This window comes from Ciconia boyciana, chromosome 33 (assembly GCF_034638445.1).
Source record: "Ciconia boyciana chromosome 33, ASM3463844v1, whole genome shotgun sequence".
Taxonomy (NCBI): domain Eukaryota; kingdom Metazoa; phylum Chordata; class Aves; order Ciconiiformes; family Ciconiidae; genus Ciconia; species Ciconia boyciana.
In genome coordinates, this window is record NC_132966.1 from 436397 (window position 1) to 448364 (window position 11968).

At 68.1% G+C, this 11968-nt stretch overlaps 1 protein-coding gene across 1 annotated transcript; it reads right to left on the minus strand.

Moving 5' to 3' along the window:
• Positions 1 to 3445: 3445 nt before the first annotated feature.
• Positions 3446 to 6988, minus strand: PSMD8 (proteasome 26S subunit, non-ATPase 8). Its single transcript, XM_072848802.1, has 7 exons — positions 6827 to 6988; positions 5378 to 5450; positions 5167 to 5269; positions 4914 to 5079; positions 4730 to 4830; positions 3835 to 3946; positions 3446 to 3739 (listed from the first exon to the last, which is right to left on the minus strand). Exons 1-7 carry the CDS (start codon positions 6977 to 6979, stop codon positions 3602 to 3604), a joined length of 846 nt encoding a protein of 281 aa, XP_072704903.1. The 5' UTR covers positions 6980 to 6988; the 3' UTR covers positions 3446 to 3601.
• Between the last annotated feature and the right edge of the window lie 4980 nt (positions 6989 to 11968).

Sequence of the window (11968 nt, forward strand, 5' to 3'; positions counted from 1 at the left end):
CTGCGGCGGGGGGTGGGGGCCGGAGAGTTGCCCCCCCCCCGTACTCCCCCACCCCTCACCCGGGTCCCCCTGCCCCGCCCCACCGGTTCCAGCCCCCCCCCCCGGGGCCGTTGCGGCCGTTGGCAGCCGCCGCGGAAGGGCCGGGGGTGAGTGGGGGGGTCGGAAAAGGGGGGCAATGGGGGAAGGGAGGGTGGGGAGGGGCAAAGGGGTGGAGGAGGGAGGGTTTGGGGGGAGGGGGCAATGGGGGGTGTCCCGGGGCAGGGGAGGGATTGGGGTGCGGGGGAGGGGATGCGGGCAGCAGCTCCTGCCTCAGTTTCCCCACTCGAGTCGCCCCCGCGGGATGGAGGGGGGCGTGGGGGCAGAGGGGATTGGGGGTGCAGGGGGTTGAAGTGCGGCCCCCGCCTCAGTTTCCCCACCCGAGTCTCCCCCGGGATGGGGAGGGGGCCGTGGAGGCAGAGGGGATTGGGGGTGCAGGAGGGGGTCCGGGGGTTGGGGTGCAGCCCCGCCTCAGTTTCCCCACCCGAGTTTCCCCACGCGATGGAAAGGGGGGAGGAGGGGAGCGGGAGCGGAGGGGATGGGGGGGCGGCTGGAGCTCCCCTGCCTCAGTTTCCCCACGGGACGGGGAGGGGATGCCGGGGGCAGCCCACCAGAGCCCCCCCCAGGAGCCCGCCCGGAGCCCCCGAAATGGGCAACGCCGAGTCGGAGCTGGCCCCAGCCCCCCGGGCACCCTGAGCCCGGGGGCCCCCCGAGCCCCCCAGCCGCTTGGGGGCTGGCAGCGCAGCCCACCCCATGCTGGGGGGGCAGCCCCCTCCCCACGGCCCCGGGGGGGTTCGGGGGGCTGTGGGGGGTCCCCCGCGACCCCAGCCTGTGGCCCCGGGGGGGGCGCGGGGGGGGCCGCGGGGACCCCCCGCCCGGAGTCCCCCCGGGGGGCCAGGCCGCTGCCGGGGGGCCCAGGGGGCTCAAGGGGAGCTGGGGGGGGCCGGCGGGGGGCAGCGGCCCCCAGGGGGAGGGGCCCAGGGGCCCCCCCGGGGGGCAGCTCGGGGGTCCCGACAGCCTCCAGCCTGCCACAGCCACCGGCCAGCGCCCCGTGGCTACCGGCCAGCGCCCCGTGGCCACCGTCAGTGACCCCAGAGGAGATGTCCAGCGCTCTGTGGCTACCAGCCAGCGCCCCGTGGCCACCGTCAGTGACCCCAGAGGAGATGTCCAGCACTCCGTGGCCACCAGCCAGCGCCCCGTGGCCACCATCGGTCACCCCAGGGCTGATGTCCAGCGCCCCGTGGCTACCAGCCAGCGCCCCACGGCCACCATCTGGTGCCCTGTGGCCAATGCCCAGCGCCCCATGGCCACTATCCAGCACCCCATGGATGATGTCCTGCATCCCATGGCCACCATCCGGCACCCTGTGGCCACCATCAGTCACCCCACGGCTTATGTCCAGCACCCCGTGACTGATGTCCAGCACCCTGTGGCCACCATCCGGCACCCCGTGGCCACCATCCGGCACCCCGTGGCCACCATCCGGCGCTCCACGGCCGTGGCCACCGTCCAGCACCCCGTGGCCACCATCCAGCACTCCACAGTCGATGTCCAGGGCCCTACAGGTGGTGTCCAGCACCCCAAGGTTGGTGGCCAGCACACCACGACTACCACCCAGCTCTCCGTGGCCACCACCCAGCGCCCCATGGATGCCACCCAGCTCTCCGTGGCCACCACCCAGCGCCCCATGGATGCCACCCAGCCCTCTGTGGCCACCACCCAGCGCCCCACGGATGCCACCCAGCTCTTCGTGGCCACCACCCAGCGCCCCATGGATGCCACCCAGCCCTCTGTGGCCACCACCCAGCGCCCCACGGATGCCACCCAGCTCTTCGTGGCCACCACCCAGCACCCTATGGATGCCACCCAGTGCCCCACAGATGCCACCCAGCATTCCATGGCTGATGCCCGGCGCCCCACAGATGCCACCCAGCCCTCCGTGGCCAGCACCCAGCGCCCCAAGAATGCCACCCAGCTCTCCGTGGCCACCACCCAGCGCCCCAAGAATGCCACCCAGCGCTCCACGGCTGATGCCCGGCGCCCCACGGATGCCACCCAGCTCTTCGTGGCCACCACCCAGCACCCTATGGATGCCACCCAGCCCTCTGTGGCCACCACCCAGCGCCCCACAGAGGCCACACAGCCCTTTGTGGCCACCCAGCCCTCTGTGGCCACCACCCAGTGCCCCACGGATGCCACCCAGCGTTCCACGGCTGATGCCCGGCGCCCCACAGATGCCACCCAGCCCTCTGTGGCCACCACCCAGCGCCCCAAGAATGCCACCCAGCGCTCCACGGCTGATGCCCGGCGCCCCACGGATGCCACCCAGCTCTCCGTGGCCACCACCCAGCCCTCCGTGGCCACCACACCCTCCGTGGCCACCACCCCGGGCCCCGCGGCCACCCCTCCGCCCCCGGCCGCCATGGCTCGCATCCTGGAGAGCCTGCGCTCCCTCCAGCTCCAGCCGCCCCCCCCGGGCCCCCCCGCGCCCCCCATCACCTTCCCCTTCCAGGGGGGGGGGGCCCGGGTCCCCCCGGGGGTCTTCTGCCCCACGCTGCCCCACGCGGGGGGGGCCGCGGGGACCCCGCCCCCCACCCACTTTTGGGGGGTCCCCAAGGGCGCCGGAGCCCCCCCAGTCCCGCTGCCCCCCCCGGGGGAAGGCCAAGGCGGGGGGGGCGCGGGGAAGCCCCTCTGCGGGTGACCAAGGCCCCCCGGCCCCCGGGCCGAGCCCCCGTGGAGCAGAAACTGGGGGGCCCTGGAGCCCCCGAAGCGCCGGCGCAGCCCCCCGCCCGCTGGGCCCCTTCCAAGTGGGGGGTCCTGCCCCGCCGCTGCCGCTGCCGGCACCGGGACCCCCCGCCTGCCCAGGAACGTCAGCGCCTGGTGAGGAGGAGGAGGGGGGGACACACCCCAAAAATGGGGGGGGCTTGAAAGGGACCCCCAGCTCTCCCCCACCACCAAAATGGGGAGGGGGAACCACCAGCGGCCCCCAGAGCGGTGGGAGGGGAGGGCGGCAGCCCAGGGGGCTGGGGAGGTTTGGGGGCTCCCCCGCCCCACACTGACCCCCCCCTTTGTCCCCCCCAGGCTGTCCCCCTCCGCCAACCACCTCGCCGCGCCCCCCTGGGTGGCCCCCCTCATCCTGGCCGGGTCCCTGGTTGCCGTCAGCGAGCACTTCCCGAGCCCCCCGGAGGAGGAGGAGGAGGAGGAAGGAGGAGACGCCTGAGCCCCCAAAACCCCCACACCCCCCGAACCCCCTTTGTGTGTGTGTGTGGGGGCTGAGCCCCCCAGGGCAGCACCCGCTGCTAGAAGAAGCCATCGCTTTATTGAAGCGCCGTCCGGGGGGGGGGAGGGGGGCACCCCCCCAAATTCTGCCCAAAAAGGGGGGGCGGGGGGGCTCCCCTGAGCCCCCACGGGGTGGCAGCCACCGCCCCCGGCCTTTTAAATACTTTAAAAAAACCCAAAAAAAACAAAACAAAAAACCCCGAAGCGCTGACAAATCGGTGGCGACATAAAGGGGAAGGGGGGGGGACACCCCGAAAAATTGGGGGGGCATAAGGGGGGGCCCCCCCTAAACGATCATCTCCAGCTGCCGGGCGTATTCGATGACCTGCTTGGCCAGCTCGGTGGAGGGGATGGTGGCGTCCTCCGGCTTCTGCTGCCGGCTGCTGAAGCTGTAATAATTGTTGGGGCCCAGCACCCAACCCCGCTGAAAACAACAACAAACAACCAAAAAAAGTGGGTGGGGGGGGGGGTTGGGGACACCCCCAGATTTTTTTAGGGCACCCCCGCCCCCCCAGGTACCTTCTTGGCGTAGTCGGTCATCTTCTTGGCCGTGGTGAAGAAGAGGATGCGGGTGGCCTCGTTGAAGAGGATTTTCTCGTAGGCTTTCTCGATGCAGCCGGCGATTTCGTCCCTGGGGGGGGGACACACGGTCAGGAAGGGGACGGGGGGTAGGGACATGGGGGGGGGCCGGGGACATTGGGGGCCCAGGGACACTGGGGGGGCGCTCACCGGATGGTGTCCAATAAGATATCGATGAAAAAGGTGTAGCTCTCTGGGGGGCAGTGAGGAAGGGGAAAGGGGGACATTGGGGGCTCAGGGACATGGGGGGGTCCCAGGGACACTTGGGGGCCAGGGACATTGAGGGGGGCTTGGGGACATTGAGGGGGCTCACCGGATGGTGTCCAATAAGATATCGATGAAAAGGTGTAGCTCTCCGGGGGGCAGCGAGGAAGGGGACAGGGGGACATTGGGGGCTTGGGGACATTGGGGGGTAGGGGCATGGGGGGGCCCAGGGACACTGGGGGGGCCCAGGGACATTGGGGGGCCCAGGGACATTGGGGGGCTCACCGGATGGTGTCCGGCAAGATATTGATGAAAAAGGTGTAGCTCTCCGGGGGGCAGCGAGGAAGGGGACAGGGGGACACTGGGGGGCTCAGGGACATTGGGGGGTAGGGACATGGGGGGGGCCCAGGGACACTTGGGGGCCAGGGACATTGAGGGGGGCTTGGGGACATTGAGGGGGGCTCACCAGATGGTGTCCAATAAGATATCGATTAAAAAGGTGTAGCTCTCCAGGGGGGCAGTGAGGAAGGGGACAGGGGGACACTGGGGGGCTTGGGGACATTGGGGGGGTAGGGACATGGGGGGCCCGGGGACACTTGGGGGGCCCGGGGACATTGGGGGGGGGGCTCACCGGATGGTGTCCAACAAGATGTCGATGAAGAAGGTGTAGCTCTCCGCCGGGATGTTGCCTTTCGCCAGGAAAACCTTGTTGTAGCTGCCCTCCATCAAATACTACGAGAGAAAAAAAAGCCGCCTCGCGCCCTGAGGACCCCCAAAACCCCCTGTACCCCCCCCCCCAAAAAACCACCCCCCACCTGCTCGAGGGAGACGGGGTGTTTGATGTAGACGTTGCTCTGGATCTCCTTGGCCGGCAGCCGCTCCAGCTCGGTGTGAAACTCGGCCACCCGGTTCTGCGACAGCAGGAAAAGCAGGTTCAACCCCAGCAGCTGGTGCTTGTAGGCCGACTCCGGCAGCTCCTCCCTGGGGGGCACGGGCAAAAAGGGGGGGCTGTTGGCAGCTGGGGTGAAAGAGAGGGGCCGCAGACCCTTCCCCCCCCTCCAAATTTACTTGTAGTCGAAGTAATAACACTTGAGCTGAGCCATGTAGCGCTCGAAGGAGGGGATGTCCTTCTTCAGGATGCTCCACTGGGCGCCGATCTCCAGGATGTCCCCTGGGAAAAAGGGGGTTACAAAGGGGGTGGGGGTCGCGGAGGCCGTGGGGGGTCGCGGAGGCCGTGGGGGGTCGGTGGGGTCGTGTCCCCCCCGCGGTCGATACTCACGGGCCAGGATGAGCTGCGGCTTGGTCAGCTTGGAGCCGGTGGTGGGCAGGAAGTTGAGGTCCAGCAAGGCCAGCTGGGGGGGACACGGGGGGACACGGGGGGACACCCACACACAGACGGGGGGACACGGGGGACACACACACAAACAGAGGGGGGACATACAGAGGGGGGGGTACACAAACAGAGGGGGGACACGGGGACACACACACAAACAGAGGGGGGGGACATACAGAGGGGGGGACACACAAACAGAGGGGGGGACACACACAAACAGAGGGGGGGACACGGGGACACCCACACACAGACAGAGGGGGGGAGACGGGGGGACACAAACAGGGGGGACATGGGACACACACACACAAACAGAGGGGGACATACAGAAGGAGGGGGGCACAAACGGGGGGGGGACACACACACAAACGGGGGGGACACACACACACACACAGAAGGGGGGACACACAAACAGAAGGGGGGACACACAAACGGGGGGGGACACAAACAGAAGGGGGGGAAATGGGACACACACACACACAAACAGAGGGGGGGACATACAGAAGGGGGACACGGGGGGACACGGGGACACCCACACACAGACAGAGGGGGACACACGGGGGGACACAAACAGAGGGGGACACGGAGGGGGGACACGGGGGACACACACACACAAACAGGGGGGACAAACAGGGAGGGGGACACAGGGGGACATGGTGGGGACACACACAAACAGAGGGGGGACACGGGGGGACATGAGGGGACACAAACGGGGGGGACACAGAGACCCTCAGCCCCCCCGGGGGTGGCAGAGCCCCGGCTCCCGGGCGAAGTTAAGGGGTGACCGGGGGGGATTGGGGTGCCCGGGGGCTGCGCCTCCTGACTCACCCCCGTAATTAAAGCTTCCGGCTGACGAGGCTCCGGCAGCACCGCCCGAGGGCTCAGCCCGGGCCCCCCAAATCAGGGCCCCCCAGCTCCAGGAGCCCCTTCCTCATTCCCAGGGCCCCCTCTTTCCTAGCCCCCTCCAAGGTCTTCCTCACTCCCAGCCCCCCCTCACTCCCAGACCCCCCTCACTCCCAGCCCCCCCTCACTCCCAGCCCCCTCTCACTCCCAGGGCCCCCCTCACTCCCAGCCCCCTCCTTCCAAGGCCTCCCTCACTCCCAGGCCCCCTCACTCCCAGGCCCCCCTCACTCCCAGCCCCCTCACTCCCAGGCCCCCTCTCACTCCCAGGGCCCCCCTCACTCCCAGCCCCCTCCTTCCAAGGCCTCCTCACTCACTCCCAGCCCCCCTCCTTCCAAGGCCTCCCTCACTCCCAGACCCCCCTCACTCCCAGGCCCCCTCACTCCCAGGGCCCCCCCCTCACTCCCAGCCCCCTCACTCCCAGGCCCCCCCTCCTTCCAAGGCCTCCCTCACTCCCAGGCCCCCGCTCCTCACGCCCCGGCCCCCCGGCCCCCGCACCTTGAGGCGGCCCAGGGCCTCCCCGCACTTGCTGAGGTTGGGGCTCTTGCGGCTCCACTCGCCCTTGAGCTGCTCGTACATCCCGGCCGCCGCCTTCAGCCCCCCCGCGCCCTCCGCCCCGTTCACCACCAGCCCCGCCGCCGCCATCGCCATGAATCGGCACCCGCGCGCGACACCGCCGCCGCGCCCCACGGCCGCCGCCGCCGCCGCCGCCGCCGCCGCGCTTGACGGCCGCCGCCGCGTCGCCGTGGCAACGCCGACCGCGGCCAATCGCGCCGCGGGGAGGGCGGGGGGAGGGGGGGGGGAGGTTGCCGGGCGGCGCATGCGCGGAGGGCGCGCCCCGCGCCCCGCCCGCGGGGGAGGGTTGCGGCGTGACGTCACCGGGACGTACCGGCCGGGGCGGGTGTGGCGTCATCGTGGCGGGGCTGCCGAGGTGGGGGTGACGTCACGGGGGAGTGAGACATCGGGAAGGCGGGGGCGATGTCGCGGGCGGGGCCGGCGGGGGGGGCGGGGCTGGACGTGACGTCATACTCTGTGTCCAAAAGGGGCGGGTGGGTGACGTCATGAGTGTTGGGGGTGATGTCACAGGCAGGGCCGGCGGGGCAGCGGCGGCCGGGAGGGGGCCCTGGGGAGGGGGTGGTGGCGGTATGACATCACTGTGACCTCATCACTGGGGGCGTGGGCCCGAAAGGGGGGTGGTGACGCCACGAGGGGACAGGTGACATCACGGGGGATGGGTGACATCACAGGGGGACGAACAACACCACGGGGCGCCATGGGGCGCCACCAAGGCGGGGAACGATGCCGGGGGGATGGGTGACATCACAGCGTACAGATGACCTCACAGGGCCTTGACAGGTGCGGCGTCAAGGCAGGGGGGCCGTGTCATCGGGTGACGTCACTCCTGTGGGTGCTGGGGGTGCCCGGCGGGGGAGGGCATCACCCTCAGCAGCACCCCGACCCCCACAACCCCCCAGCCCCCCGCGGCGGGCACGGCCCTGCCTGTCCCCTGCCTGTCCCCTCTGCCTGTCCCCTGCCTGTCCCCTGCCTGTCCCCTCTGCCTGTCCCCTGCCTGTCCCCTGCCTGTCCCCTGCCTGTCCCCTGGCCCCCCTGCCCTCGCAGCGCTTCCTGGGCTTCCCCAACTACCGGGAGATCCGGCCGCTCTGCGGGGCCGAGGTACGGCAGGGCCCCCTGGGGACACCCCTGTCCCCGTCCCCGTCCCCGTCCCTGTCCCCGTCCCCGTCCCCGTCCCCGTCCCCTCTGGCAGGACCCCGGGTGGGCAGCGCGGCGCTGCTGGAAAAAAGGGAAAGGAAGAGGCGGTGAGCTCCGGCAACGCGGGGCGCAGCGAACGCTCTCGGGCCCCCGGGATTAGCTCCGCTGCCCGGCCAGCGCGGGGGGGTCCCGGGGACGGCTAGGTGGCCGTGGGTCGCTACAGGAAGGTTCACGCCCTGAGCTCCGGCAACGATGCCGGAGCGGATCTCCGAGGGCGAGGAGTACGCCCTCTCCGTGTCCCTCAGCGTCCGCTTGAGTGGGGGCAGCGGTCAGGGGAAACCTCCCGGCCTCTTGCCGAAAACCCAACGAAACCCAACGAAACCGAACAAACCCCAACGAAACCCAACAAAACCCCAACAGAACCCAACGAAACCCAACAAAACCCCAACAGAACCCAACGAAACCCAACAAAACCCCAACAAAACCGAACAAACCCCAACGAAACCCAACAAAATCCCAACAGGACCCAACAAAACCCCAACAAAACCAAACAAACCCCAACGAAACCCCACAAAACCCCAACGAAACCCCCCAAAACCCCAACAAAACCCAACAAAATCCCAACAGAACACAACAAACCCCAACGAAACCCAACGAAACCCAACAAAACCTCCACAAACCCCAACGAAACCCAAGGAAACCCCAAGAGAACCCAACAAAACCAAACAAAACCCCCAAGAGAACCCAACAGAACCCAACAAACCCTGACAAAACCCCAACAGAACCCAACGAACCCTCAAGAGAACCCCACAAATCGCAAGAGAACCCCACAAACCCCCAAGAGAACCATGCAAACCCCAAGAGAACCCCGCAAACCCTCAAGAGAACCCCACAAACCCTCAAGAGAACCCCACAAACCCCAAGAGAACCCCACAAACCCCAAGAGAACCCCACAAACCCCAAGAGAACCCAACAAACCCCAAGAGAACCCCACAAACCCCAAGAGAAGCCCACAAACCGCAAGAGAACGCAACAAAGCCCCAAGAGAACCCCACAAACCCCAAGAGAACCCAACAAACCCCCAAGAGAACCCCACAAACCCCAAGAGAACCCAACAAACCCCAAGAGAACCCCACAAACCCTCAAGAGAACCCAACAAACCCCCAAGAGAACCCCAACAAACCCCAAGAGAACCCCACAAACCCCAAGAGAACCCAACAAACCCCAAGAGAACCCCACAAACCCCAAGAGAACCCCACAAACCCCAAGAGAACCCAACAAACCCCAAGAGAACCCCACAAACCCCAAGAGAACCCAACAAACCCCAAGAGAACCCAACAAACCCCCAAGAGAACCCCACAAACCCCAAGAGAACCCAACAAACCCCAAGAGAACCCCACAAACCCCAAGAGAACCCAACAAACCCCCAAGAGAACCCCACAAACCCTCAAGAGAACCCAACAAACCCCAAGAGAACCCAACAAACCCCAAGAGAACCCCACAAACCCCAAGAGAACCCCACAAACCCCAAGAGAACCCAACAAACCCCCAAGAGAACCCCACAAACCCTCAAGAGAACCCAACAAACCCCAAGAGAACCCAACAAACCCTCAAGAGAACCCAACAAACCCCAAGAGAACCCAACAAACCCCCAAGAGAACCCGCAAACCCCAAGAGAACCCCACAAACCCCAAGAGAACCCCGCAAACCCCAAGAGAACCCCACAAACCCCAAGAGAACCCAACAAACCCCCAAGAGAACCCCACAAACCCCAAGAGAACCCCGCAAACCCCCAAGAGAACCCCAGAAACCCTCAAGAGAACCCAACAAACCCCAAGAGAACCCAACAAACCCCAAGAGAACCCCTCAAACCCTCAAGAGAACCCCACAAACCCCAAGAGAACCCTCAAACCCCAAGAGAACCCCACAAACCCCAAGAGAACCCCTCAAACCCTCAAGAGAACCCCACAAACCCCAAGAGAACCCAACAAACCCCAAGAGAACCCCGCAAACCCTCAAGAGAACCCCACAAACCCCAAGAGAACCCCTCAAACCCCAAGAGAACCCAACAAACCCCCAAGAGAACCCCACAAACCCCAAGAGAACCCAACAAACCCCCAAGAGAACCCCGCAAACCCCAAGAGAATGTCCCCGGCACACCGTACGTCCCCACGGCACACCGTACAGCCTTGCGGCATGGGGTGTTTATGGCCAGGGTGCCGTGGGTGCCGTGGGTGCTGTGGGTGCCATGGGGCTGTGGGGCCATGGGTGCCGTGGGTGCTGTGAGTGCCGTGGGTGCCATGGGGCCTTGGGGCCGTGGGTGCCGTGGGGCCGTGGGGGCTGTGGGTGTCATGGGGCCATGGGTGCCATGGGGCCGTGGGCCTGTGGGTGCCATGAGTGCCATGGGACCGTGGGTGCCGTGGGGCCGTGGGTGCCATGGGTGCTGTGAGTGCCGTGGATGCCATGGGGCTGTGGGGCTGTGGGTGCCGTGGGGCCATGGGGGCTGTGGGGCCGTGGGTGCCGTGGGGCCGTGGGCCTGTGGGTGCCATGAGTGCCATGGGACCGTGGGTGCCGTGGGTGCTGTGGGGCCGTGGGCCTGTGGGTGCCATGAGTGCCATGGGACCGTGGGTGCCATGGGGCCGTGGGCCCGTGGGTGCCATGGGGCCGTGGGTGCCATGGGTGCTGTGAGTGCCGTGGATGCCATGGGGCTGTGGGGCCGTGGGTGCCGTGGGTGCCGTGGGGCCATGGGGGCTGTGGGGCCGTGGGTGCCGTGGGGCCGTGGGGGCTGTGGGTGCCATGAGTGCCATGGGACCGTGGGTGCCGTGGGGCCATGGGCCCGTGGGTGCCATGGGGCCGTGGGTGCTGTGAGTGCCGTGGATGCCATGGGGCTGTGGGGCCGTGGGTGCCATGGTCGCCGTGGGCCCGTGGGTGCCATGGGTGCCATGGGGCCGTGGGTGCCGTGGGTGCCATGGGGCTGTGGGCCCGTGGGTGCCGTGGCCCGTGGGTGCCGTGTGTCCGGCGCTGGTGACAAAGAGAGGCGGAGACCCGGCCGTTTCCCGGGGGGTTTCTTTGGGGCCGGCGCCCGGCGGGGCTGGCGGCAGCACCAACAGCGACAGCCCCACGCGTGTCCCCCCCCCGCGTGTCCCCCCCTGTCCCCCCCTTGTCCCCCCCCCCCACCCCGGCCTCCCCGGGGGGGGACGAGCCGCTACGAAATCGGGGTTAAAAACAGCCCCCCTCCCCTCCCCCGGGGTGGCTTTAAAAAACGCTCGCGGTACGAAAAGGCCCCCCCGGACCCCGCTGCGGGGACGGGGCGACACCGGGGGGTCCCCGGGGGTCCCTGAGGTGGCCGAGGGGTCCCTGGGGTCCCCCTGGGGTGCAGGGGAGCGGCCGTGGCTTGCGCACGTGCGTGCCCCCCGCCCCGGCGTGGGACGGGGGACAGGGACGGGCTCCTCCACGTCCCCACACCCAGGGGACAGGGGGACACGGGGCGGGGGGGACGGACGTGGGGGGCTCCCGAGGGGACGTGGGGACCCTCTGGGGACGTGGGGATGGCGGGAGGACCCCAGGGGGACGTGGGGACCCTCTGGGGACGTGGGGATGGCGGGAGGACCCCGAGGGGACGTGGGGACCCTCTGGGGACGTGGGGATGGCGGGAGGACCCCAGGGGGACGTGGGGACCCTCTGGAGACATCAGGACTCTGAGGGGACATGGGGACCCTGAGGGGACATAGGGACCCTATGGAGACACGAGGATGGCAGGAGGACCCCGAGGGGACATGGGGACCCTGAGGGGACACAAGGATGCCAGGAGGACCTGGTGGAGATGCAGCTCCCTGGAAGGGGACGTGGGGACCCTCTGGGGACATGGGGGTGGCAGGAGGACCCCAAGGGGACATGGGGACCCTCTGGGGCATGGAGATGCCAGGAGGA

Coding starts and splice junctions, on each gene's coding strand:
- PSMD8 (XM_072848802.1), bottom strand. CDS start 6,979: ATGGCGATGGCGGCGGCGGGGCTGGTGGTGAACGGGGCGGAGGGCGCG. Junction 5,080..5,166: donor TGTTATTACTTCGACTACAA/GTAAATTTGGAG, acceptor CGTGCCCCCCAG/GGAGGAGCTGCCGGAGTCGG. Junction 3,947..4,729: donor ATCTTGTTGGACACCATCCG/GTGAGCCCCCCC, acceptor TCCCCCCCCCAG/GGACGAAATCGCCGGCTGCA.